At 41.3% G+C, this 27,483-nt stretch overlaps 3 protein-coding genes across 7 annotated transcripts in view; 2 read left to right on the top strand and 1 right to left on the bottom strand.

Moving 5' to 3' along the window:
• Positions 1 to 27,483, top strand: part of LOC118361908 (zinc finger protein 143-like) — a 209,066-nt gene that overhangs the window by 74,532 nt on the left and 107,051 nt on the right. For 2 of the 3 annotated variants that reach the window (XM_052485297.1, XM_035742194.2), the window contains 3 exons: positions 6,068 to 6,229; positions 6,564 to 6,675; positions 12,688 to 15,531. The exons of the other annotated variant lie outside the window; for it this stretch is intronic. In XM_052485297.1, coding sequence (XP_052341257.1) covers positions 6,068 to 6,229; positions 6,564 to 6,675; positions 12,688 to 13,649 — 1,236 coding nt within the window. In that variant the 3' untranslated portion in view covers positions 13,650 to 15,531. Of the gene's footprint in view, positions 1 to 6,067; positions 6,230 to 6,563; positions 6,676 to 12,687; positions 15,532 to 27,483 lie in introns of those variants that run through there. 3 annotated transcript variants of the gene reach the window in all.
• The window catches only part of LOC118361903 (gastrula zinc finger protein 5-1-like), a 388,384-nt gene that overhangs the window by 272,728 nt on the left and 88,173 nt on the right, over positions 1 to 27,483 (bottom strand). The window lies entirely within an intron of this gene.
• LOC118361943 (Krueppel-like factor luna) lies at positions 16,737 to 26,443 on the top strand. The gene is made up of 3 exons (XM_035742179.2): positions 16,737 to 19,605; positions 24,396 to 24,538; positions 24,739 to 26,443. Exons 1-3 carry the CDS (start codon positions 19,323 to 19,325, stop codon positions 25,819 to 25,821), a joined length of 1,509 nt encoding a protein of 502 aa, XP_035598072.2. The 5' UTR covers positions 16,737 to 19,322; the 3' UTR covers positions 25,822 to 26,443.

The raw sequence follows: 27,483 nt of genomic DNA, 5'->3' as shown, positions 1-27,483 counted from the left end.
GATTTTGGCATTATCGATCCTTTTTTAAATTTTATTTTTAACCAGGCAAGTCAGTTAAGAACAAATTCTTACTTTCAATAACGGCCTAGAAACAGTGGGTTAACTGCCTGTTCAGGGGCAGAACGACAGATTTGTATCTTGTCGGCTCGGGGGTTTGAACTTGCAACCTTCCTAGTCCAATGCTCTAAGCACTAGGCTACCCTGCCGCCCCATTATCGATCATAATTTGATGCTGGAAAAATGCATGTTATGCCTTTACATGCTCTGCTAATTTGTGGATTGAGAGTTACATATCTAATAGAACACAGAGGGTGTTCTTGAATGGAAGCCTTCAACATAATCCAGGTAGTCGGGCATTTCTCAGGGCAGTTGTCTATGCCCCTTTTTTTGGTCTTTAATAATGAGCTGGAACTGAGTAAAGCCTGTGTGTCTTACTGCTTTCACAGATTTATGGTATTTTGCTTTAATTATATATTTTTTTTAAATAGGTCAATGTTTATATGACCCCCTTACAAACGGGCACATTTTTACCACATTCTTGCCTGCATTTGGGGGCGGCAGGGTAGCCTAGTGGTTAGAGCGTTGGACTAGTAACCAGAAGGTTGCGAGTTCAAAACCCCTGAGCTGACAAGGTACAAATCTGTTGTTCTGCCCCTGAACAGGCAATTAACCCACTGTTCCCAGGCCGTCATTGAAAATAAGAATGTGTTCTTAACTGACTTGTCTGGTTAAATAAAGGTTTTTTAAAAATTACAACAACAAAAAAAAAAAATCGCCTTTTATACCTCCTGTGCGCATGTTGGTGGGCGTTTATTTGAATGAATCCATTCAATATACACGATCAAAAAATAAATACATTAGACTAATCAAATGTATTTTCAAAGGAATAGAATAGGCTTAGCAGAGTTTAATTATGTTACGTACAAATGAATTAAGTCACCCCATTCAGTCAACACACATTTTATAGTAAGAATAAAATACAAATAATTTATTTCCTACACAACCGCTGTTGTGATATTCTGAAACAGAGCCCAAGCCCATGCTTTTTTGATCCACCTTTCATCTATTTCCTACTCTCGCTCCACTTTGTTAGGGAGCAGGAGTAGGGTCTTATCTTCATCATGATACTGATAGAAAATAAAAGTTGACTTCATATTTCACAATCCCGCAGGCTTTTGGAGTTGCCTATACGCGATCGAGCAAAATAATAGGTCTACACTTGAATTAGACTACATTATTGAATGCTATGGGTTTCTGATTTGCTCAGCCAGAAACAAAATAGCCTGAGACAAGTCTGTGAAGTCAGTCTTTTGGTCGAGAGTAGGCGTAGGCTACTAAGCAACTGCTAGTGAAGAGCAAAATAATCCACTTGTTACACTGCATAGGCCTATATTACATGCTGCTATTTTCAAATAAATGAGCCAACTATACAACATGATCATGAGCAGCACACACCTCAACTTAGCTACCATGATCATGAGCAGCTCTCACCTCAACATAGCTAACATTTCCCAGGTCTAATTGTAGCCTAACCAATATCCAAACAGAGGTTCAATGAAAACAAAAATCTGACATCGATTTATCAAGACGAGTCCCAACGCTTGTCTCAAAGCAGCACGAAGGTGCAGTCCCAATCAAAATGGTGCTGAAATTGTGATTTAGTCGATCACGTGGGTAGGCTATTGCTTCAGATTTATTACCACCGATTGGATGACTTTGGGAGTTTCACCAAGCAACAATTTGATACGTGCCTTCAATTGCATTAGCCTACTTTATTCCATAATTTTTTTGTCATTCAGTGATATTTATTCTCACAGCAATTCTTTATGGATCCACCCAGTTGTAGTTTAAGAAAACAGTGCACACTTAGTGGTGGGTTATGCGAAGTGATGGGCGAAGTGACATGCCTCAAAGTTTAGAAACTGGTGGGATGATGGTTCCAGGACTGTGCAAAGCAACCATCAAGAATTGAAGAGCGTAATGCATGTCAATCATACTACGCGGTAGACAGAGCTTTACCAAATTGATTACTAGGTAGTTAGGTAGAAATACAAGTTTAGGATTTGATACTGGCAATACCTTTTGAGATATTAAGAGAAAGGAGGAAAAAAGGTTGGCTGTATGGCGAATAAAAGATGCATGCATGCTGATGACTGAACATTATACACGTCAGCTGCCACAGCAAGTGAAATCACTGCAACACTTAAAGAACTGCAGTCAGTTTTAGAATGGGTGGCAAGTAATAAGCTAGTACTAAATATTAAAAAACTAAAAGCAATGTATTTGGGACAAACCATTCACTTGGCAGCAGCTAATGGGGATCACCAATAAATACACATACATTGTGATATACATTCAGTGTACAAAACATTAGGAACACCTTCCTACTATCGAGTTACACCCCCTTTTCCTCTCAGAACCGCTTCAATTTGTCGAGGCACGGACACGTCGTAAGCGTTCAACAGGGATGCTGACTCAAGTTGGCTGCATATGTCTTACCCCGTTTGTTCAAAGGCCCTTAAATATTTTGTCTTGCATATTCACCCTCTGAATGACGCGCGCACACACACAAACACACAATCCATGTCTCAATTACCTCCAGGCTTAAAATCCTTCCTTAAGCGTTCACCTCCCCTTCATCTACACTGATCTGAAGTGATTTTAACAGGTGACTTCAGTAGGGGGATCATGGCTTTCACCTGGTCAGTCTATGCCATGGACAGAGCAGGTGTTCCTAATGACTTGTACACTGTGTATAAGCCACATGCCTAAAGTCTGTTACATGTTGTTTCTACTGTATAGGCTCTATGATGTTCAAATGCCTATTTCGTTACATTCATTGAACTACTTAATTCCCTACCAAGACACCTTTAATGAGAATTTATGCCGTTTATCGTGTGTGTGGTTTTCATATGGTTTATTTAAAACTTATGTTCAATAAAACACAAAATGGGACTTTTCATACTAAGACTTTCATTCACTCTTTAGTATACATCTCACCCTGTTATGCAACAGCAACCAACAGGACTTTATCACCAATATACACTTACTAAATATACCTACACATACCCACACACTAACAAACACCTACTGTACACGTCAAAATAGTTTAGTCACATTTGTCTGACTTTTGACTTATCATAACTGCCTTCTCTTTACCCACAACATCATATTTATGTCCATGATGAGTTGAACAATGAAGTCATTCTGTAACTACAGTATAGGACTCAAACGTATTGGGGATGGGTAAACACGTTGGGGCCGTACTTGCGAACATTAAAAGTTGACGTTAAAGGTGAAGTTTAAGTATCAGCAAATTCAAATCCTTGAAGTAGTAGCATGTAATCAAAGGCTACATGTTCGCTGTTCCCATTACATGCACATGTAGCCCTATGATAACCTCACCAGTTGGACGTGTTCCAATACATGTTCATGGAACAGTCCTTAACAGAAGTATAAAACCCTGTACTGATAATCAAAAACTACACGTGTATTTAACTGACTGGTCAAATTGCCCTCTGTGTAGAGTGCCTAGCTCCACAATCTGCAAGGGTTCGAATCTCACATTAGTCCCCCCCTCCCTTTGAAATGTAGAATTATATTTGTGTTAGTGTGTTGAAGGGATGTAGCCAACAGCTTGACAATTAAGAATTACCATCTTTCTTCAGCCAAACACTGCCACTGCCTAATAATCATATTGCATAGGCTATATTACATAGACATGTACACCTAAATGTAGCCCTACAACGTTTTATATGCATTTTTATAATCAGCTACTTCGTCACGTGTGTTATTTGACTTGAATGAGCATTACAAAGTATAATAGAGTAGGATTACAGGTTAGACTCCGCGTTGCGTTATGCCATAGAACAGCCCTTTGCCGTACACCCCCTCGGGCCTTATTGCTTAATTATATAGACGTGTAGGCCTACACTTACATATAGAATGTTATATATGCATGATTATAATCATCAATTTCGTCACGTGTGTGGACCAGCAGTGAACAATATTTGCCCGTAACAAAAATGTTTGAAGCAAGGAGTTCTCGAACCCGCGGATAATGAACAGTCGTTTACGAGTAAACCGCTTTAGCTCTGTCACCTGAAAAGCAATGATGACAACCGTACATGACAGCTATTTGACAAGTCCATAAGGCTCCCTACAACGTTCTTTTTTTTTTTTTTTACTATGTACGACAAACTTAAATGTTGTATAGACCTACATATTTTTCCCGTAAGAGCACATGGATGTATGAGAAAGGTATTAAGCAAAAACGTGGGATTTTATCATATATATGAAAACGTAAGTATCCTAGTCAAGTGTGCGATGATCATGTAATATTGACACAGGCCAAGTGAAAAGGAACAAAAGTAAACCTTGGAGTTTGAAATGTATCCCTCTGGCCAAATTGACCTATTTTAAGAAATGCCATTGGTTTGTGGAGAAAAAAGTTTAAGATCGTAGATAAGCTAATACAGAACGTGTTACCGGAAATAATCACGGCCACCTGGTGAGGTTTGCATAGGGCTAAATGTGCAAGCGTATGTAATGGGAACAGCTAACGTGTAGCCTTTGATCACGTACCACTACGTCAACCATGTTAATAGGGTGAGGCTTAACCCCTTACACTCGTGGGAATTGGCCTATATTAAACTTGTCAAACTCATTCCATGGGGGGCCGAGTGTCTGCGGGGTTTGTACTCGATTGATGAATTAAGGTCACTAATTAGTAAGGATCCATTTGGAGATTATGAGAAATTTGACTAAAGGTGAGGACAAAGCAGTTAATCTGATACAACACTGAATCCAAACATTAACTGTTGATTGGTGTTTTATTTATTTTTACATTTACTGCCATTTTTGCGCATTTGTTAATAACGAAATCTGAAAATACTCTGAATACATTCAGTAACGAAGAATATTCCCGGAAAAAGTTGGGAAAGAGTAACATGAAACAAAAAAAATGACAAGGGTTTGAGTGGGAGGTCTAACTGGTATCTCCAAGTGGCCACACCCAACTCTCCAAAATGTGCGCAGTTCCTACGTTATTTCAATGCACTTTATGACTCAAAGAATAATCAACTATTGGGAGCTATTTTGAGCTCTACTAGCTGTGCTGTTGAGGAACTAGACCAAGTTGTTTTCTTTGGAACACAGCCCTGCATCCCCGCCATCACACAATTACGGTTGTTCACGCATTCCAGAAACGGTCCATTTAAATCACAATCTGCTCAGGTGGGCATAATTTGAAAGCATGTTCTATTGCCAACATGGCTAGCTAAGTAACAAAATACGATTTTACAGTTTTTGGCTTGCACAAGGCAATTCAGAGAAGCAGATCATACATTTGGTGCGCACAGAATAGTCACAAGTGCATTCAGATGCGTGTTCCCAGCTAAATTTATTCTGTTCAAAATCACATTATTGGTCGCATACACATTTATCAGATGTTATTGCTGGTCAGAAGAACCCAGGGTATGATGCCATGTCATCTTGTAACAGTACATCAAGCATAGTGATTGATCAGAAACGTTGACGATGTATATATTACATGAGTTTTATGATATGCAAATGTGAAGTGCACATTTGGACTAATGGGTGTTTGGCTTGCTTGTATGACATCAAAGCGGTATTTATGATAATCCTCAACATAGCATCTTGCAAAATACATGAAGTCCTCTTTATGTACAGCATTTCCATCACTCAGACAACAAAAAAATGGCCAAAATTGCTCAATTGGCGAGAGTGGTGGGGTCAACTTCTTGCCGCACATCGTGTTCAAGTTCAGAACCGTTGTCAGTCAAAACCATTACTGCTCTGTGAAGGGGAGACCCTGATCTCTGACGTCATGTATTGCGTGTTACTGTATAGTATTCCAGTTTAGGCGCTGGTCAGTCAAAATCTGCTATTTTTAACCCTGCATATGAGTAAGAGTGTAAAGAGCTACATTTAACTTGTTCTAATGTTTGCAAGTATGGCCCCCACATATTGAAAGTGTTTATTATTTGTGTGTATGTACCTGAGGGAGTGTAATGTCTGTGTAATCTGTATCTCACCTCTCATCCAGGAGGAGGGTCCAGAGCTGCTGCTGCTGAAGGAGGAGGGTTGTGAGGAGGGTCTGGGGAACCCTGAGGGGACCATGGTCATGGAGGACAACCAGACTACACCTCTTCCTGAACCCACAGAGGAACCAGCTGAGCAGCACAGGACCACACACAGTCTCACTGAGGTGAGCCCACTGTAAACTGTCTGAATGGTATTAGGTCTGGGCCCGTATCCACAAAGCCTTAAAGAACATGAGTGCTGATCTAGGATCAGTTTAGCCTTTTAGATCATAACGAATAAGATTATATGGAGAGATCCTAGAACAGCACTCCTACTCCGAGACTCTGTGGATACTGCCCCTGGGCTTGATTTTGTCATTCAAAGACATGATGGCAATGATAAAAACATGAAAGAATATGAATAATGAAATCAACTGACATATTGCCCAATCAGAAGATGTTCCATAGCAGGGTGCTCATATCAGATTTGTTTATCCAACATCTGCTCATCTCTTACAGTCAGTAGACATGGAGGATGGGAAGCCGGATCTGCTGCTGGTCAAAGAGGAAACAATAGAAGATGAACCAGAGAGCATTGATCTGCTGAGTGGACTAAAGATGGGGGAGCAAGGTAAGAAGTACATATAGCCTACATACCAAGTTTATTATAGTTTTGTGTTTTTATTTATATTAGTTTTAAGATATATTTGAAATTCAGTTTAGTTTTCAGAACTGATTTACTCACTTCGAAGTTTTATAAACATTTATTTCGTTTTTATATTTTTTTGTTTTAGGGACAGAAAGTAGCCTGTGTGTGGGAGGCTCGGAGCCATTTATAATTTCTGTTTTTGGGGATGTCACTTCTTGCCACTGTGGGGCAGTAATGCATATGGTGATGGGTCAGGTCATTAGGTTAGGTTTAAAGGTAGACTCAGTGAGATGACAGATGCACCAAGTAAACAGTAGTAGTGGGTCAATTCCCTCAATGACGAGGAGCTTTGGAGAGGGAGGGTAAACTTCAACGCTGTTTTCGTCCCGTAGCTACCAAGTTGTAGCAGCATGAAGCGCATCCATGCGCAGATGGTCTGTGTGACTGTGAGAGCAAAATCTTGCAACACCTGTATAGGCTTTTTTACATACCAGCATACCAGCTTTTGGTATACTGCTATACCATATGATGTGGTTAGCTGATATGTATAATACCCATCTAGGTGTTGTAAGATCTGGCATGTGTTGTGTCTTTACTGTCATTAAATGAAGACTTTTAGTTTTTAATCAAAGATTCTCTGTAATTAGTTTTACGTGATTAAACATGTAACTGTAATTAACTAGGAAGTCGGGGCACCAAGGAAAATATTCAGATTAAAGTTATAATTTTCCTAATAACTTTTCAGATATTTTATATCTGATCAATTAGTCTTCGAATTAGTGAATTATTTACTTCACCTCACATCAGTCTCATTCCAAACGTCGTAAATTGTTGGTTATCTGCACGAACCCAGTCTTCACTATGAGTCATCCATAAATGATTTCAGACAATTGATGTATTTATTAACTAAGTAATTCACAGAGATGCATAAACAAACAGTTGGTAGTTACAAGGAAATGATAACGGAGTTTCCCTAGTGGGCTAAACCGGCTTGGTGTACAAAAGGGAAGTGGGGGTCGACTGAGAAGACAACAGTTGATCATTTATACATTTTGAAATACTAATATTTTGCACAGGAAAGCTCACTCATTCAGGAACAATTGCAATCAATATATACATTTACGCTCAGTGTGTCGTCGGGATCTGTTGAAAAGTTAGTTTCTGTTGGAGATCTCTCTCAGAATGGATGTTTCGGCGGTTGTCGTTCTTCGCGTTCAATGATACCGAATTCCTAGCTGCAGACTAGTAATTAATATCAAAGACTTGTTCTTATTCTGTCGGTATCGATAGTCTAGGAGTTTAACCATGTGGTATGGTTAAAAGATTCAGCAATCGTCTCAAACTTTGGCCCTCTCTTTATAGAGGTAAGCTGGTCTGCAACCTTTGTCCTCTCGTGATTGAGAGAAAACATGGTCTGTTGAGACATTCTCAAAGTTGGGGTTTTATTCGGGAGTTGCAGAAAAGGGCCTGTCCCAGGATGCTCAACCCTAACTGGGCTCATGGACGGTCCTCTGATTTAGTTAAACTCAAAGGGAATTGGAGTTTCCTTCATTAAACAGCCCAAAATCACATTACACAATTTTACAAACAGTATCATCCTCACTCATTCATCTTACACAACAATTAGATGTAAACCTCATATCTGAGGCTATTATATAAACAGCATTATGGTAATGTTGCCGCACCGTCTCCCATGAGCTTCCCCAAGTTGTAACAAATGGACCAGTTCGTAGCTGGATTCTTCACCGATCTTTTATACCTTCTCCGGAACATAAATGTTGTTCGGACCTCTAGTTCTGTGAGGTGGAAGAAATGTCTTTGTTCTCTATGAAAATTCACTCGGTCTCTATACTGTGGTCATGAGGAGATTATCTCCTCAGGAATTTACGACCTCTCTCTGACCACAGCAGCATGTGTGTAGGAGGCAGGGAGAGGGGGATGGGGCTTGCTGTACCCAAAGAGGGCAACGTCATGACACGTGTCAGCAACGTCTGAGCAGAGGAACACTACAGATATCTAGTGCCCGTCTGAGCAGAGGAACACTACCGACATGATACAGCAATCTAGTGCACGACTGCACAGTCTGACGTGGTACGCAACCATTGGTTGATGCATGTAACATCTGAGCAGGGGAACGCAAACAATATCTGCGGAGCTGCTCATGCCAACGTCATCTTGCTGAGTCTACCTTTAAATTAAAGTAAATCTCAATGTGACCTGCCAGATTCAGAAGCTTAAAGTCCATTAGGAAAAAGCCTAAACTCTTAGATTTTAGCACAATTGTTTTGTTGTAGTTTTTTCAACTGAACATAATTCATAATAGATTTTAGTTTGTTTTGGAGTCAAAGATAATTAAGAAACCCATTTGAAAAAACGAACTTATAATCAGTTTACTAAATAGTTTGTTTTAGTTTACTTTAATAACCTTGTATATACAGTGCATCCGGAAAGTATTCAGACCCCTTGACTTTCGCCACATTGTTACGTTAGCCTTATTCTAAAAATAAAAATGTTTTAATTAAAAATTCAATCTACACACAATACCCAATACTGACAAAGCAAAAACAGGTTTAGAAATGTTTGCACGTGTATTGACAAAATACACCTGGAAATATTACATTTACATACAGTATCAGTCAAAAGTTTGAACACACCTACTAATTCCAAGGTTTTAGTTGTATTATTTTCTACATTGTAGAACAATAGTGAAGACATCAAAACGATGAAATAACATTGTGTTAAACAAATCAAAATATTTTATAATTGAGATTCTTCAATGTAGCTTTTGCCTTGATGACAGCTTTGCACACTCTTGGCATTCTCTCAACCAGCTTCATGAGGTGGAATGGAACGCATTTAAATTAACAGGCCTTGTTAAAAGTTCATTTGTGGAATTTCTTTCCTTCTTAATGCATTTGAGCCAATCAGTTGTGTTTTGACAAGGTAGGGGTGGTATACAGAAGATAGCCGTATTTGGTAAAAGGCCAACTCCATAATTTGGCAAAAACAGCTCAAATAAGCAAAGAGAAACGACAGTACATCATTACTTTAAGACATGAAGGTCAGTCAATACGGAAAATGAAAGAATTTTGAAAGGTTCTTCAAGTGCAGTCGCAAAATCCATCAAGAGCTATGATGAAACTGGCTCTCATGAGGACCGCCACAGGAAAGGAAGACCCAGAGTTAACTCTACTGCAGACAAGTTCATTAGTTACTAGCCTCAGAAATCGGCAATTAACTGCACTTCAGATTGCAGCCAAACTAAAACAAACAACATCAATTGCTTGAATTAGGCCTTCGTCGAATTTCTGCAAAGAAAACACTACTAAAGGACACCAATAAGAAGAACAGACTTGTTTGGGCCAAGATACACAAGAAATGGACATTAGACCGGTGGAAATCTGTCCTTTGGTCTGCTGAGTCCAAATTCTTTGTGACGCAGAGTAGTTGAACGGATGTTCTCTGCATGTGTGGTTCCCACCGTGAAGCATGGAGGAGGTGGTGTGGGGGTGCTTTGCTGGTGATACTGTCAGTGATTTATTTAGAATTCAAGGCACACTTAACCAGCATGGCTACCACAGCATTCTGCAGTGATACACGATCCAATCTGGTTTGAGCTTAGTGGGACTATCATTTATTTTTCAACAGGACAATGACTCAACACACCTCCAGGCTGTGTAAGGGCTATTTGACTAAGAAGGAGAGTGATGGAGTGCTGCATCAGATGACCCGACCTTAACCCAATTAACTTCTTTGGGGTAGGGGGCAATATTTTCACTTCCGGATGAAAAGCATGCCCAGAGTAAACTGCTTGCTACTCAGGCCCAGAAGCTAGGATATGCATATTATGAGTAGACTCGGATAGAAAACACTCTGAAGTTTCTAAAACTGTTTGAATGATGTCTGTGAGTATAACAGAACTCGTATGGCAGGCGAAAACCTGAGAAGAATCCAACCAGGAAGTGGGAAATTTTTCAAGTGATTGTCTATCCAATATACAGTGTAAATGGGGTCAGATTGCACTTCCTAAGGCTTCCACTAGAAGTCAGTCTTTAGAATGAGCGAATAAGAGCTGTTTCAACCAGGGGTCTGGCTGAAAGCCTTGAGTTGTTGATAGCGTGCGGCCATTAGCTCCATTCCCTTTCCTTTCTAATGACAAAGGAATTGTCCGATTGGCATATTATTCTAGATTTATGATAAAAAACATCCTAAAGATTGATTATATATATCTTTTGATATGTTTCCACGAACGTTAATGGAACTTTTTTGACTTTGTCTGGACTTAGCCTTGTGCATTTGAATTAGTGAACTAAACGCGCAAACAAAAAGGAGGTATTTGGACATAAATATGAACTTTATCGAACAAAACAAACATTTATTGTGGAACTGGGATTCCTGGGAGTGCATTCCGATGAAGATCAAAGGTAAGTGAATATTTATAACGCTATTTCTAGCTTTTGTTGACTCCACAACATGGCGGGTATCTGTATGGTTTGTTTTGGTGGCTGAGCACTGTACTAGATTATCGCATGGTGTGCTTTTGCCGTAAAGCTTTTTTGAAATCTGACACAGCGGTTGCATTAAGGAGAAGTTTATCTTTAAGAAGGTTTGAGATGAGTTGGACCGCAGAGTGAAGGAAAAGCAGCCAACAGGTACTCAGCATATGTGTAAACTCCCTCATGACCGTTGGAAAAGCATTCCAGGTGAAGCTGGTTGAGAGAATGCGAAGAGTATACAAAGCTGTCAAGGCAAAGGGTGGCTACTTAAATCAAAATATTTTTGATTCTTCTAAACAGTTTTTTGGTTACTATGATTCCATATGTGTTATTTCATAGTTTGTCTTCACTATTATTCTACAATGTAAAAATAAAGAAAAACCCTGGAATGAGTAGGTGTGTCCAAACGTTTGATTGGTACTGTAATATTCAGTCCTTAGGTGATGGACCTTGGGCAGCGATTACAGCCTCAAGTATTCTTCTGTATGACACTACAAGCTTGGCACACCTGTATTTGGGTAGTTTCTCCCATTCTTCTCTGCAGATCCTCAAGCTCTGTCAGGTTGGATGGGGAGCGTCGCTGCACAGCTATTTACAGGTCTCTGAGATGTTAGATTAGGTTCAAGTCCGGGCTCTGGCTGGGCCACTCAAGGACATTCAGAGACTTGTCCCGAAGCCACTCCTGTGTTGTCCCTAAGCACACAGCCAAGACGTTGTCCATGGTTTCATCAGACCAGAGAATCTCGTTTCTTATGGTCTGAGAGTCCTTTAGGTGCCTTTAGGCAAACTTCAAGAGGGCCGTCTTGTGCCTTTTACTGAGGAGTGTCTTCCGTCTGGCCACTCTACCATAAAGGCCTGATTGGTGGAGTGTTGCAGAGATGGTTGTCCTTCTGGAAGGTTCTCCCATCTCCACAGAGGAACTCTGGAGCACTGTCAGTGACCATCAGGTTCTTGGTCACCTCCCTGACCAAGGCCCTTCTCCCCGTATTGTTCAGTTTGACTGGACGGCCAGCTCTAAGAAGTTTTTGGTAGTTTTTAACCACAGGTGGAATCCAATCTAGTTGTAGAAACATCAAGGGTGATCAATGGAAACAGGATGCACCGGAGCTCAATTTTGAGTGTCATAGCAAAGGGTCTGAATACTTATGTAAATAAGGTGTCTATTTCTTTTAAACAACAGTTTTGGCTTTGTCATTATGGGGTCTTGTGTGTAGATTGACGAGTTAAAACATTTATTTAAACAATTTTAGAATAAAGTTGTAATGTAAAAATGTGGAAAAAGGGAAGTGGTCTGAAAACTTTCCGAATGCACTGTAATAACCAGTAATAGATCTAAAATGGGAATAGTGATGCACCTGGATATAGTGAAAATAAATCAATACAACTTATGTTTACATACAAAAACACACTGAATGAAATTGACAAATTGACAAGGTAATTGCATATGTAAAGTTCTCTGCCATGTTTGTAAAGTTAATTTTTTTACTTCTTCCTTAAGGTAGTTGGCTGGAGGCTAACAGAGGAGACTGGGTGGCCATCTTGGACTCCCAGATCCAGATGGGTGCAGCCAAGTGCCCAGGGGACATCACCACCGAGCAGGCCAGGACCAAAGGTGACTTAGTGGAGGCCAGTGGATGGAACAGCATCCTCAACTCTGGGCTGGGGAACAACACTGTTAACCACAACCAGAAACAGACAATTGAATGCAAAACAACCAAACCTAGTCTCCAAGACAACAGACTGGCGGAGACCAGAGCGAGGCGTCGATTTGGTCTACGGGGATGGGGAGGTGTTGGTATGCGGTGGGAGAGATCAGACACAGACCCGGCTAGCGATGGTCCATCCTGCTCCTATAGTTGTGATTCAGAGAGACTGATGGGGCCTCAGGTTAACTCCCTAACAGGTGCTGCCTTCAGCCTGCCTTCTATAGGATCTATCAACTGGAACATGGACCCTGCGACAACACAGACACTCCCTGGCCTTCGGCCTCACACTCTCCTAATGTTAAACCAGACCTCAGACAATGCCAGTGCCTCAACACTAAATGGCTACACAAGCCCATTGACAAATGAGAGTAGCAGAGACGGAATCAGCAAAGGTGGCAGGGCCAAAGAGAAGCGCTTCCCGTGTTCGTTCTGTGGGAAAGCCTTCAGTTTCCCCAAACAGGTGGAGATCCACCAGAGGATGCACACGGGGGAGAAACCGTTTAGCTGCCACCTGTGCCGGGCTAGTTTCTCGGACTCGTCAAACCTGAAGAGGCACCAGAGGGTCCACACAGGGGAGAAACCCTACAGCTGCCCCCAGTGTGAGAAGAGGTTCTCCCACCAGCACCAACTAAAGATGCACCTGAAGGTCCACACGGGAGAGAGGCCGTTTGCCTGTACGCACTGTGGGAAGAGGTTCTCAGAAAGGAGCTACCTCAGGATACACCAGAAGAAAATGCACATGGCCCATGTATAGAGTATAGTGGTGACATGTAATGTAGTACTAGTTAGTATGTTTGTAGTCAATTCTGTTGTTTTTGGATTTAGTTGGGAACTGGATGAGGTGAACTGAGGAAAGAATGAGTATGAGGATAGTGGCTTGTGAAAGTATTCACCCCCTTGGCATTTTTACTATTTTGTTACCTTACAACCTAGAATTAAAATGTATTTTTTGGGGGGGTTTGTATCATTTGATTTACACAACATGCCTACCACTTTGAAGATGCAAAATATTTTTTCTTGTGAAACGAACAAGACAAAAAAACTGAACTTGAGCATGCATAACTATTCACCCCACCCGTCCCCCAAAAGTCGATACTTTGTAGAGCTACCTTTTGTAACAACAACAGCTGCAAGTCTCTTGGGGTATGTCTCTATAAGCTTGGCACATCTAGCCACTGGGATTCCCAATCTTCAAGGCAAAACTGCTCCAGCTCCTTCAAGTTGAATGGGTTCCTCTGTTGTACAGCAATCTTTAAGTCATACCACAGATTCTCAATTGGATTTAGGTCTGGGCTTTGACTAGGCCATTCGAAGACATTTAAATGTTTATCCTTAAACCACTCGAGTGTTGCTTTAGCAGTATGCTTGGGGTCATTGTCCTGCTGGAAGGTGAACCTCCTTCCCAGTCTCAAATCTCTGGAAGACAAACAGGTTTCCTTCAAGAATTTCCCTGTAATTATCGCCATCCATCATTCCTTCAATTCTGACCAGTTTCCCAGTCCCTACCGAAGAAAAACATCCCCACAGCATGATGCTGCTACCACCATGCATCACTGTGGGGATGGTGTTATCGAGGTGATGAGAGGTGTTGGGTTTGTGCCAGACATAGCATTTTCCTTGATGGCCAAAAAGCTCAATTTTCGTCTCATCTGACCAATGTACCTTCTTCCATATGTTTGGGGAGTCTCCCACATGACTTTTGGCAAACACCAAACGTGTTTGCTTATTTTTTTCTTTAAGCAATGGCTTTTTTCTGGCCACTCTTCCGTAAAGCCCAGTTTTGTGGAGTGTACGGCTTAAAGTGGTCCTATGGCCAGATACTCCAATCTTCGCTGCGGAGCTTTGCAGTTCCTTCAGGGTTATATTTGGTCTCTTTGTTGCTTCTCTGATTAATGCCCTCCTTGCCTGGTCTGTCAGTTTTGGTGGGTGACATTTTTCAAAGTTTCAGATTTTTTTTATTATAACCCAACCCTGATCTGTACTTCTCCACAATTTTGCCCTGACCTGTTTGGCGAGCTCCTTGGTCTTCATGGTGCCACTTGCTTGATGGTGTCCCTTGCTTAGTGGTGTTACAGACTCTGGGGCCTTTCAGAACAGGTGTGTATATATATACTGATCATGTGACACTAATAAAGTCCACCTGTGTGCAATCTAACAAATTATAGGCTTTATAGCAAAGAAAAGTGGTGCGTGCATATTTTTTTTCACTCAACCAATTTGGACTATTTCGTGTATGTCCATTACATGAAGTCGAACTAAAAATCTATTTAAATTACAGGTTGTAATGCAACAAAATTGGAAAAACACCAAGGGGGATGAATGTGACGGTGTCTGTAAAAATGCTTCAACCTTGTCCTGTTTGATGCTGGGGTTTTATGAGGAAATGATAGGCCCTTAATGAATGTTTACTTGAGATGAAGTAGTAAAGATGTGTGTAATGTGATCAACATTTTCCAAAGTATTCTAAAATTTATTTTATCAAAGCGAGGGTACCAGATTTACAGAAAAGGTAAAGTGTTACCATATTGAGAAAAGTTAGTCTACTGGTCACATATTTTGTGCAATAAAAGTTCTGTACTTTACATTGTGAGTGTATGACCATTTTGTTGAAATTAAATACATTTAATCTGTGCTGACTGGCTTGTTTTTTTTTGTATCATTGCAGGGACTGAGTTTCCCTCATCTCAGTGGAACCAAAACATTATACTTCATTCTTGAATCATTAAGTAAGTTGAGCCAAAGGGGTAAGTTCAGCAACTCTCGTTTCTAGGTAACCATACAATCATTTGACCAAATAGGTCATAATTTCATGGAGTCTGAAGGAAGAAACCACATGGAAAAAGTGGTTAAGTCCAAAAAACACATTGTCAAATGAGTGTGTTAGAAGTTTCAAAATGCTTGTATCTTAACCAAAATGTATAATTCTAAGATTTGTTCTATACATAATTTGGGATCTCTATAAGATTGAGGTCCTAAACATAGAATAAAAGTGCATCCATGCAACTGTATAGGCTAATATAGTCCAAATGTTTGCCTTGGGGAAGTTGATCCAATGGAAGTGATTTATTCCCCAGTGTAATGCAAGGCATTATCACTGATATGTGGTTACAACAGGGCCTAGGGTAAAAGTGTTTAAAAAAAGTTCCAAGTGTTTGTTAGGTGATAAGCCTGTGTTAAACAATGCTTAAAATGATTTTCTTTAAACAAAAAAGCAATTGTGTTATTGTATTTGGGACATAAAGATAGACATGGTTTGAAAAAGGTAGTGGTAATATTTAATTCAGTAAAAAAATGTGTAGGATGCTTAACTTACCCTGTCCTGCGACTCAACTTACCACATACCCGTGGTAAATTGTGCCAAAAGACAACTTTCTTTTTTTGGACAAGTTATGTTTTCAAAAGTAATGTTGAGATGAATTCTGATTATTTCCAGGGATACACAACATCCTGAAATATATGTAGATATATTTGATAGAAAGAATATACTATATTTCCCTTGCTGAATGCTGATGCTGTATGTAAATAATTTACCCTACGCCTCCCTACTTGAACCCCACTGTTCGATGGGCTTGACTGTGGTTAACATGCTCTACTAACTGAGCTAAAGCGGACTACAGAGGGGTCATGTTTGTGTGTACAGCAGTTTCTTATATAAACCTTTTTTATGCTCTTCTGTACAACTTGTTTACAGTCTGCAGTCCATGAAGGCCTCCTGATATCCAGCGTTACTGGTGGGAGAGACTGGACCTCTGAAGAGTTGGAACCGAGACCGAACCATGAGGGACAGAGACTCCACCACCACACAGAACACAAACAGGTGGACTGAACAACAGTCCTGGTGGTCATCAGAGAGACAGAGGCTCCAGTCAGGGATCCAGTCTGCAGCCCAGACCCTTCTCTTCACAATCTCAGTGCAGGGATGGAGCAGGGCCTGGGGCTGATAGAGATAGACCCTCCTGTTCCTATGATACAAACACCACCAGGGCTTCAGCCTTCACAGAGAGTGGTGGGAGACCCCCCCTGGCGGTAGTCCATCAGCAAATCTGTCTTCTCCTTCAGGGTCTCGTCTAATGCCTGGTGACTGGGTACATAGAAAGCCTGGGCCTGGGTCTAGCCTTCCTCACTTACCTCAGGATTACCTCACCAATACAGACAGGGTCAGGATGGGCGTTCACCACGAGAGGTACCTGTAACACAGCACACAAACCCAACAACACCCAAACAATGGCTAGAGTTCAAGGAGGGAGCTCAAAGACTAACTACCTGAGGGTGGTGGCTCCTGCTTCTACCTCCTCTGGTGTCATTGGGTCACAACGTGGGAGGCTGAGCATTAGGAAAGATGCAGACAAGTCGTACACCTGCGCCACGTGTCGGAAGCGCTTTGCTGAGGCGAACTATGTGAAGAAGCACCAGACAGTTCATACCAAGGACAAGCCCTTCAAGTGGAAACTGTTACAAGAGCATCTCTTTGCTGACTAACCTTATCAGACACAGGAGTTGTCCACAACGAGGAGAAATCATAGCAGTGTGACTGGAGATATACACAGGTGATATCTGGGAACCATTCTTTAGACGTATTATAATTATCATGTGACGTGTCTTGGTAAGAGGATAATTAACCCCATTCCCCTTATTAACCCTTTAACTTGATTTGAAACAGGCTTGTGTAAATACCTATTTTTAAAGGGACAGTAAATCTAGACAAGAACCAGGACAGTTGAATATTTACCTTAAGCTGATGTAGATGGAATAAAGTCATTAGTCTATTCCATTCTAAACAAGTCTGTTCTCAGCTTGAAAGAGACTGATATTAGGAGATTTGATGTGTGATTTGATGTTTGAAGTGATAAGCAATACTGTAATTTAAAGAACAGCGCGCATATCTTTTTCACTTAACTACACCCTTTGAGCTATGACGCCAACCAATACGATCCCTTCTCTTCAGTGTCAGAAGTGGCGCTAGCTAGCTTGACCAGCCGGTACTGGGAAGAAGCATGGCGGATGGCAAGATGACGCCAGGCAGAAATTAGGGCGATAGTCTATGTCTGCGAAATACATGCAAAGTACTTTCTCTTATGAGTCAAATACAGGAGACATAATTACATGTTCCTCTCCTGAAAACCATGAGATGGAGTCAGATAGTGAAAGCTTAGAAATCAAACCTGACAAAGGTGAAGAAAAAGAACCTGAAGACTTCTGAGCCTCACCCCAATAATCAGGGAAATGCATGAGATGGCTCTGGCCCAGTGGGAGTAGGATTTATGGAGAATGTGGATTCGTGCCTTTTGGCCAACCAATTTGTGGAGCGGGCGCTCCACATCTCGAGCCTCGGGACAAGAGCTGTGTCTTGCTTTGCGATCTGGAGCAGAGCACCGGTGAAAGAAGTGATAATTGGGGTGGATTTAAGTGTTGAGGTGGAACAACTGAAGTTGAGGATCCACGGTGTCTGTGATGCACGCTGTTTGGTGCAATGCAAACCCGGGGGCGAGTGCGAGATTGAGGAGACCCTGTTTATCCTTTTGAGTTTTGATATTGAGTGTTTACCTGATAAAGCCATGCTAGGACATGTCAGGTATCCCATAAGAGCTTTTGTTCAGAACCAACTACAGTGTTTCAGGTGCCAAGTGTATGCTCATGTTGCAGCAGTATGTAGGAGGGACATTATTAGGTGTGAGAAGTGTACAGGAGGGAATGGAACAAAGGAGTGGGTCGTTTTGTTGGAAAAGGTGGTGTGTTTCAATTGTGGAGGTGCGCATGTTGCTGGGGATCAGAAATGTCATGTGCAAGTGAGACAATTTGAGGTTGCCAGGGTTACAGTGCAGAAAGTGTCTCATGCTGAGGCAGTGAGGAAAGTAGATGTTGATGGGGGGAAAAGTGAGGCTGGGTAAGGGAGCCTGAGAGGATCCCTGTGACTAATAGGCCAGTACAGAGTTACCCGGACAATTTGAGCTTTAGTAAGGTTGGCTTCTTGTCGTTTATTGCTATGGTCATTAACTGTACCACACAGATGGAGAAGACATCCAAGAAGATAGGTTAAGTAGTAGCAGCAGCAGAAACGTTTTTGGGTGTCAGAGTGTTTTGAGAGAAGGGGTTCCAGCCTCCCAGGCCAACAGCCTGTCGTGGGATATATCTAGGGTTAGATGGTGGTGCAATTTCTTTTTCCCCCATTTGTGTGACCAAAATGTGCAATTCGCTCTCCGACCTGGGAAAGGCGGCAAAACGTCTAGTCTGCCGGAAAACTACACGAAGAAGAACAATTAAACGGAAGTGAACAGTGATCAAGTACAATTTTTACATTAGCGTTTATGTTGTTATTCAGACGTTTATTAACACACTGCACAGCATCACATACTTACCCCAGGTAGTCTTATATTCGCGTTGGAGACAGGACAGGTTGATGTTATCTAGGTAAAGCTAGGTTCTAACAATGGCTAACTGTATGGTTTTTCACACTCAAATAGCCTCCATCATGGAGGTGTTAGCGAATGCAGCCGTGGCAGAGGTCTGTAAACTCGTAGACGATGACTATGCAGTGTTTCGTTTGGAAATAACTCAAAGACATAAAGAAAACAGGGCATTGCAGAGGAAACTACAGCTACTTGAACTGAAGGTATCACGGGACCGCGCAGACAAGATGATGCGAGAGCGCATTCTCGCCAGTCGTCCCAGGAGTGTCAAGATCCTCGACCGATACAGAGGAACCGCAAGAGGTACATTAGGGGCTATTTATGTGTGGGAAATTCCGTAATTATATGTGGGGATTTTAATACGACTAGGGAACCAAATGAGCTGGTATCTCAGTCAAATTCATACATTTAAATATAAATATTGAAATTTGAACAAAAACTATAAAGTGATATCTGATTAAATATGGTGGTGAAGACGCGGTATGCAACCTGAACCCTGCAGAAACAAGGCTGTTTAAAAAAAGATATACTCAGTGCACAGAAAATGTACATTACCAGTCAAAAGTTTGGACATACTGAATCAAAGGTTTTTTACTATTTTTTAAAATGTAAATTTCTCCTAAAATGACATACCCAAATCTAACTGCCAGTAGCTCAGGACCTGAAGCAAGGATACGTATATTCTTGATCCCATTTGAAAGGAAACACTTTGAAGTTTGTGGAAATTTGAAATTAATGTAGCAACACATTAGATATGGTAAAATATAATAATACATATACCATCATCTTTGAAATGCAAGAGAAAGGCCATAATGTATTCCAGCCCAGGCGCAATTTAGATTTGTGTATGTGCAAAGGTTTTAGTCTGATCCAATGAACCATTGCATATCGGTTCAAAATGTTGTATCAAGACTGCCCAAATGTGCTTAATTGGTTTATTAATACATTTTCAAGTTAATAATTGTGCACCCTCCTCAACCCATAGCATGGCAAAGGCTACTGTAAATTGGACAGTGTAGTTAGATCAACAAGAATTTAAGCTTTCTGCCCATATCAGATATGTCTATGTCCTGGGAAATGTTCATGTTACCTACAACCTCATGCTAATCACATTAGCCTACATTAGCTTAACCATCCCGTGGGGGGGACACCGATCCCATAGAGCAGGTATTCCCAAACTGGAGTACGTGCATTTAAAAAAATATATATATATATATATATATAGATTTTCACATTTTCAAACAGTACATTTATATTTTCCAACGGGGCTATACATTTGGGTGAGGATTTATTCTCACCTGAGTAGCTTTGTTTCACTGCCAAAAATAAAATGAAATCTAGTGTTCAGCGAAATAACATAATGTCAAATACAGGTAGCCTAGTCAAATAATTAACATCCAATCACATTAACCGTTACTCTCCTTCGGGAAACCTTCACTCTTGTGCAGACATTTAGAAACAAATCATGACAATTTGAAAAATAAGCCACGGGAGTTTTTGGAGCAAGAATAAAGATGACTTTCGAGTAGTAAGACATGCATAAAAGCAACAGATACCATTACCAAGAAGGTGCTAGAAGCATCTTATATAGTGAGCTACTGAGTGTCTAGGACAGGCATGCCCCATACTATTGTGGAGGACTTAATTCTTCCTGCTGCCGTGGATATGGCTGGGACAATGCTGGGGGAAAAGGCCCAAAAAACTATACAGACAATGTCTTCATCAAACAACACTGTTTCACGACACATCAGTGACATAGCAGGAGATGTTTTGAAACAATTACTGCTTTGGATACAAGCCAGTGAATTATATGCGTTACAGCTGGATGAGTCAACAGACGTGGCGGGCCTGGCACAGCTCCTGGTATATGTCTGTTACGTTTATGGGGGTCAATTAAGGAAGACATCCTCCTCTTTGATTTATCTGTACGGATGGCGTGAAAGCCATGACAGGGAGACATAGTGGAGTGGTAACCCTCTTGCAAGCAGTTGGTCCCAATGCCACTTGGGTACACTGCAGCATCCCCCGAGAGGCTCTTGCTACCAAGGGAATGCCTGCCAGCTTGAAGGACGTTTTGGACACTACAGTGAAAATGGCTAACTTTATTATAGCAAGGCCCCTGAACTCTCGTGTATTTTCTGCATGATGCAATGATATGGGCAGCGACCATGTAACGCTTTTACAACATACAGAAGTGCGCTGGTTATCAAGGGGCAAAGTAACACATTTTTTAAATTGAGAGACAAGCTTAACGTTTTCTTTACTGACCATCATTTTCACTTGTCTGACCGGTTGCATGATGACAAAAACAACTGGATTCGTTATCCCTTTCATACCCTGCCTCCAGTCTACTTACCGATATCTGAACGAGAGCCTCATCGAAATTGCAAAAAGCGGTTCTGTGAAAATGTAATCAGAAGCCACTGCCATATTTCTGGATTGGGCTGCACTTAGAGTAGCCTGCCTTGGCAAATCATGCTGTTAAAACACTGATGCCCTTTGCAACCACGTACCTATGTGAGAGTGGATTCTCAGACGTCACTAGCATGAAAACTAAATACAGGCACAGACTGTGTGTAGAAAATGATTTAAGACTGAGACTCTCCAATACAACCCAACATTGCAGAGGTATGTGCATCCTTTCCAGCATACCCTTCTCATTAACCTATGGTGAGTTATTCACAATTTGTGATTAATAAATAAGGTTTTATATGTAAGATGGCTAAATAAAGAATAAAATGGATTGATTATTATTATTTGTGCCCTGGTCCTATAAGAGGTCTTTGTCACTTCCCATGAGCTGGGTTGTGACAACTCACACTCATTCTTATGTTTAATAAATGTATCGTATAGTGTGTGTGTGGCAGGCTTACAATGATGACAAAAAACAACATTTGAGTGTGCGCTGACCCTGGTGCTAGAGGGGGTGCGCAGCTGGAAGTTGAATGTTTGAAGGGTACGGGATTATAAAAAGTTTGGGAACCACTGCTGTAGAGGTTTAAATAAATCAAAATATATTTTATATTTGAGATTCTTCAAAGTAGCCACCCTTTGCCTTGATGACAGCTTTGCACACTCTTGGCATTCTCTCAACCAGCTTCATGAGGTACCTGGAATAAATGTCTATTAACAGGTGTGCCTTGTTAAAAGTTAATTTGTGGAATTTCTTTCCTTCTTAATGCGTTTGAGCCAATCAGTTGTGTTGTGACAAGGTAGGGGTGGTATACAGAAGATAGCCCAATTTGGTAAAAGACCAAGTCCATATAATGGCAAGAACAGATCAAATAAGCAAAGAGAAATGACAGTTCATCATTACTTTAAGACATGAATGTCAGTCAGTCTGGAAGATTTCAAGAACTTTGAAAGTTTCTTCAAGTGCAGTTGCAAAATCAATCAAGCGCTATGATGAAACTGGCTCTCATGAGAACCGCCACAGGAAAAGAAGACCCAGTTACCTCTGCTGCAGAGGATACGTTCATTAGTGTTAACTTCACCTCAGATTGCAGCCCAAATAAATGCTTCACAAAGCTAACAGACACATCTCAACATCAACTGCTCAGAGGAGACTGTGAATCAGGCTTTCATGGTCGAATTGCTGCAAAGAAACTACTACTAAAGGACACCCATAAGAAGAAGAGACTTGCTTGGGCCAAGAAACGCAAGCAATGGACATTAGACCGGTTGAAATCTGTTCTTTGGTCTGAAGTCCAAATTTGAGTTTTTTGGTTCCAACCACCGTGTCTTTGTGAGACGCAGAGTAGGTGAACGGATGATCTCCATGTGTGGTTCCCACCGTGAAGCATGGGGACAATGTCTGTGATTTATTTACAATTCAAGGCACACTTAACCAGCATGGCTACCACAGCATTCTGCAGCGATACGCCATCCCATCTGGTTTGCGCTTAGTGGGACTATCATTTTGTTTTTCAACAGAACAATGACCCAACACAGCCTGTGTAAGCGCTATTTGATCACGAAGGAGAGTGATGGCGTGCTGCATCAGATGACCTGGCCTCCACAATTACCCGACCTCAACTCAATTAAGATGGTTTGGAATGAGTAGGACCACAGAGTGAAGGAAAAGCAGCCAACAAATGCTGAGCATATGTGGGAACTCCTTCAAGACTGTTGGAAAAGCATTCCAGGTGAAGCTGGTTGAGAGAATGCCAAGAGTGTGCAAAGCTGTCATCAAGGCAAAGGGTGGCTACTTCGAAAGAATATAAAATACAAAATACTTTGTTTTATTTAACACTTTTTGGTTTACTACATGATTCCATATGTGTTATATCATAGTTTTGATGTCTTCACTATTATTCTACAATGTAGAAAATAGTAAAAATAAGAATGAGAATGAGTAGGTGTGTCCAATCTTTTGACTGGTACTGTATGTATAAATCCCAAGTCTGTCTTTCACGGTGTCTTCGATACTCACGTGGATGACATTACTAAAGATTTATGGTGAACAGTAAAATTTGGAAGGCAAGCTGCATTATGACTGAAATAACGTTTTGTTCAATAAAAAAAAATACAAATCAAAACGGAACTAAAAGGACTAAGTTGGACTCTGCCACGGACACTATTAAATCTGTAAATCACGTTATGTAATTATGAACTAAAATGTATTGATGTGAAACTAGAATTGTTTTCATGTGAACTATTTATGATTTGTAAAATGTTCACTTCAATGAAGATAATTTTTAAAGAAAAAAAGCTAAAGGTACATTTTGCAGAAGGTTGTCCTTTCCCCTCTGCGCATATGTGACTTTAAATTTTTTAACCAGAATTGCATCTTGGTCAGTTTTGGGATTGTATGTAATAATTCCCATGCTTATTTAGCCATTTTGCACAAAGACACTATCATATTCTAGCCAGGTTCTTGATTTACTGCATTTCCTATTATTTACTAATTGAAAACAATGTGATGCATGGGACATAATCTACTGATCTATAAATAGTGTATCAAGATGTTATTTGAATTGTTACCTTACAATGTAAGGCTTACATCCTTGCCAATTGTAGACAGACAAAACTGTCAATAGTGTACAATATCGCTTTGAGCATTGACAGTACCCAATCACCTCTTTTCCACCAAGGTCCTTCCTCAGGTGAAGGACATCTCACTGGAGGCCACAGGAGCTTTGTGAAGTCAGCGGAACACAACACATGGAGAGATGACCAACCAATCACTGTTGATGAGGGGAGTGGAACCTCTAACCAGCACTTTATCATGATAGAGGTTAGTGTAATAGTATTACATAAAAATTACAGTCGATCAAATGTGGCCAGTATATTTCAGAAAGACTCCCCTCAGCTGTTCACTTGCTTACAAGTACATCCTAATGTATCTGCCATAGGGGAGCTTCTTAGACTTCCCTATGACATTGTTATCCAATTCATCTCATGTACCGGTAATAATCTCCTCTATTCTTGTGTCAGGATGCAGAGGCTGCAGGTCCTGGGGTCAAGCTGGAGAGGTCTCAAGAAGTGGAGGACCCACAGCACAGCAGAGACATCCATACTGGAACGGCTGGAGCTCCCCCTGTAGCCACGGAGGACCCCACCACCGCCCCAGCGCCACCCATTACCCGACGAAACATCACGGAGGTCAGTGGAACGCTGAACGCCGTCCTCAAGTCCGAGACAGATACAGAGACTTTGACAGGGCTGGACCGACTGGGCTGTCCTCCTGCTCCCCGCTCAGAGTATTTACTTTACGGCAACACGAGTCCGAGGACGGTTCTGTCCCATCAGGACTCAGGTGACACATTACAGACTGGCAATGATCCGTCCTGTTCATACTCTACAGAGATGACACCTAGTGACATGCCTGCCGGCTTAGATACACAGACTAATCCATTGAGAGAGGACTGGAACCGGTACAGTAGTAGTGTATACTCAGAAGGGTCCCTAGATAAGAAAGGGGAGGGTCTGGTCGTAGATGAGGTGACTGTGAAAGTGGAGAGCGACACTCCTCTGACATGGAATGCAGACGAGACTCACTTAGGAGAAAGACACTCGCAGGGCAACACCAGTGACTTCTTAGTCTACAGGGAAAGCTTACAGACAAATCCAAATGTCACAACCCATTCCCCTTTACACCCGCTCAGGGATCGCAACCCAGTGTCCACGTCGATGGTTCCTTCCGATTCACACGGCCGCGTCCTTTTCGATCAGGTATTGAACTCAAATGACAGGGCTAGAGCTCAGGCTCGGGGAAGAGGAGCCACATCAGCCAGTAGTAAAGAGAAACGGTTCCTCTGCATGTTCTGTAACAAAGGCTTCAGCCGCCCCCAGAAGGTAGAGATCCACCAGAGGATCCACACAGGGGAGAAGCCCTACAGCTGTACCCAGTGTCATATGCGCTTCGCCCAGGCTTGCAACCTGAAGAGGCATCAGAGGGTCCACACAGGGGAGAAATCCTATAGCTGCCCCCAGTGTGAAAAGAGTTTCTCCCACCAGCACCAGCTGAAGATGCACCTGAAGGCCCACACGGGAGAGAGGCCGTTCCCCTGTGTGTAGGGCTGTTACGTTGACCGTAATACCGCCAAACTGGTGGTCACGAGTCATGACTGTCGTCAAATTCCACGTGACCGTTGAGTCATAGTAACAGGGCTACTCAAACTGTACTCTGTAAATGAATGGTGCTGATGGGTGTTGGTAGCCTGCCAAACTTGCTATAACGGCCATCAAGACGCTAATGGCCTGGTACTCAATGCTCTATTGTCCCTCAAATTGTCCCTCAAATTACTCTGAGGAAGTGGAAACTCAAAATGCATTAGCTAGAAAACTAAATATAATATGCTGATAGTTAGATGTGTAATTTACTAATCTAACAGTTCATGTAGTTATATATATATATATATATATATATCCCTACTGTTGGTGCGTGCAAATGCGAGTCATTTCAACTGAACATTGTGGTTCCATTTTAATGAAGAATGAAATCAAATAAATCTTATTCAAAATGAATTAATGATGCGTGTCAGGAGCTGGTCATTTTTCCAACACACCTATTATAGCGTTCGTGTTTCATCGACACTGTCGAGTGCATACGGATGGCATGCACATGCAGCTGATAATGGCCCACTCTAAATCTAAACTAATTTCACACATACAGTGGGGCAAAAAAGTATTTAGTCAGCCACCAATTGTACAAGTTCTCCCACTTAAACAGATGAGAGAGGCCTGTAATGTTCATCATAGGTACACTTCAACTATGACAAACAAAATGAGAAAAAAAAATCCAGAAAATCACATTGTAGGATTGGTAATGAATTTATTTGCAAATTATGGTGGAAAATAAGTGGTCAGATGAAACTAAAATATAACTTTTTGGTAAAAACTCAACTCGTCGTGTTTGGAGGACAAAGAATGCTGAGTTGCATCCAAAGAACACCATACCTACTGTGAAGCATGGGGGTGGAAACATCATGCTTTGGGGCTGTTTTTCTACAAAGGGACCAGGACGACTGATCCGTGTAAAGGAAAGAATGAATGGGGTCATGTATCGTGAGATTTTGAGTGAAAACCTCCTTCCATCAGCAAGGGCATTGGAGATGAAATGTGGCTGGGTCTTTCAGCATGACAATGATCACAAACACACCGCCCGGGCAATGAAGGAGTGGCTTAGTAAGAAGCATTTCAAGGTCCTGGAGTGGCCTAGCCAGTCTCCAGATCTCAACCCCATAGAAAATCTTTGGAGGGAGTTGAAAGTCCGTGTTGCCCAGCAACAGCCCCAAAACATCACTGCTCTAGAGGAGATCTGTATGGAGGAATGGGCCAAAATACCAGCAACAGTGTGTGTAAACCTTGTGAAGACTTACAAAAAACGTTTGATCTCTGTCATTGCCAACAAAGGGTATATAACAAAGTATTGAGATAAACTTTTGTTATTGACCAAATACTTATTTTCCAACATAATTTGCAAATAAATTCATTAAAAATCCTACAATGTGATTTTCTGGATTCTTTTTCTTCTCATTTTGTCTATCATAGTTGAAGTGTACCTATGATGAAAATTACAGGCCTCTCTCATCTTTTTAAGTGGGAGAACCTGCACAATTGGTGGCTGACTAAATACTTTCTTGCCCCACTGTATATTATTTAGTATAAAGACCTTATTAAATTGAGAATAGTGTGATGGAAGGGAATATTAATGAACAGCGTGTGCAGTCTAGGCAT

Source organism: Oncorhynchus keta, chromosome 29 (genome assembly GCF_023373465.1).
Source record: "Oncorhynchus keta strain PuntledgeMale-10-30-2019 chromosome 29, Oket_V2, whole genome shotgun sequence".
Classification (NCBI taxonomy): Eukaryota; Metazoa; Chordata; class Actinopteri; order Salmoniformes; family Salmonidae; genus Oncorhynchus; species Oncorhynchus keta.
This window is presented reverse-complemented; position numbering and strand designations above follow the sequence as displayed.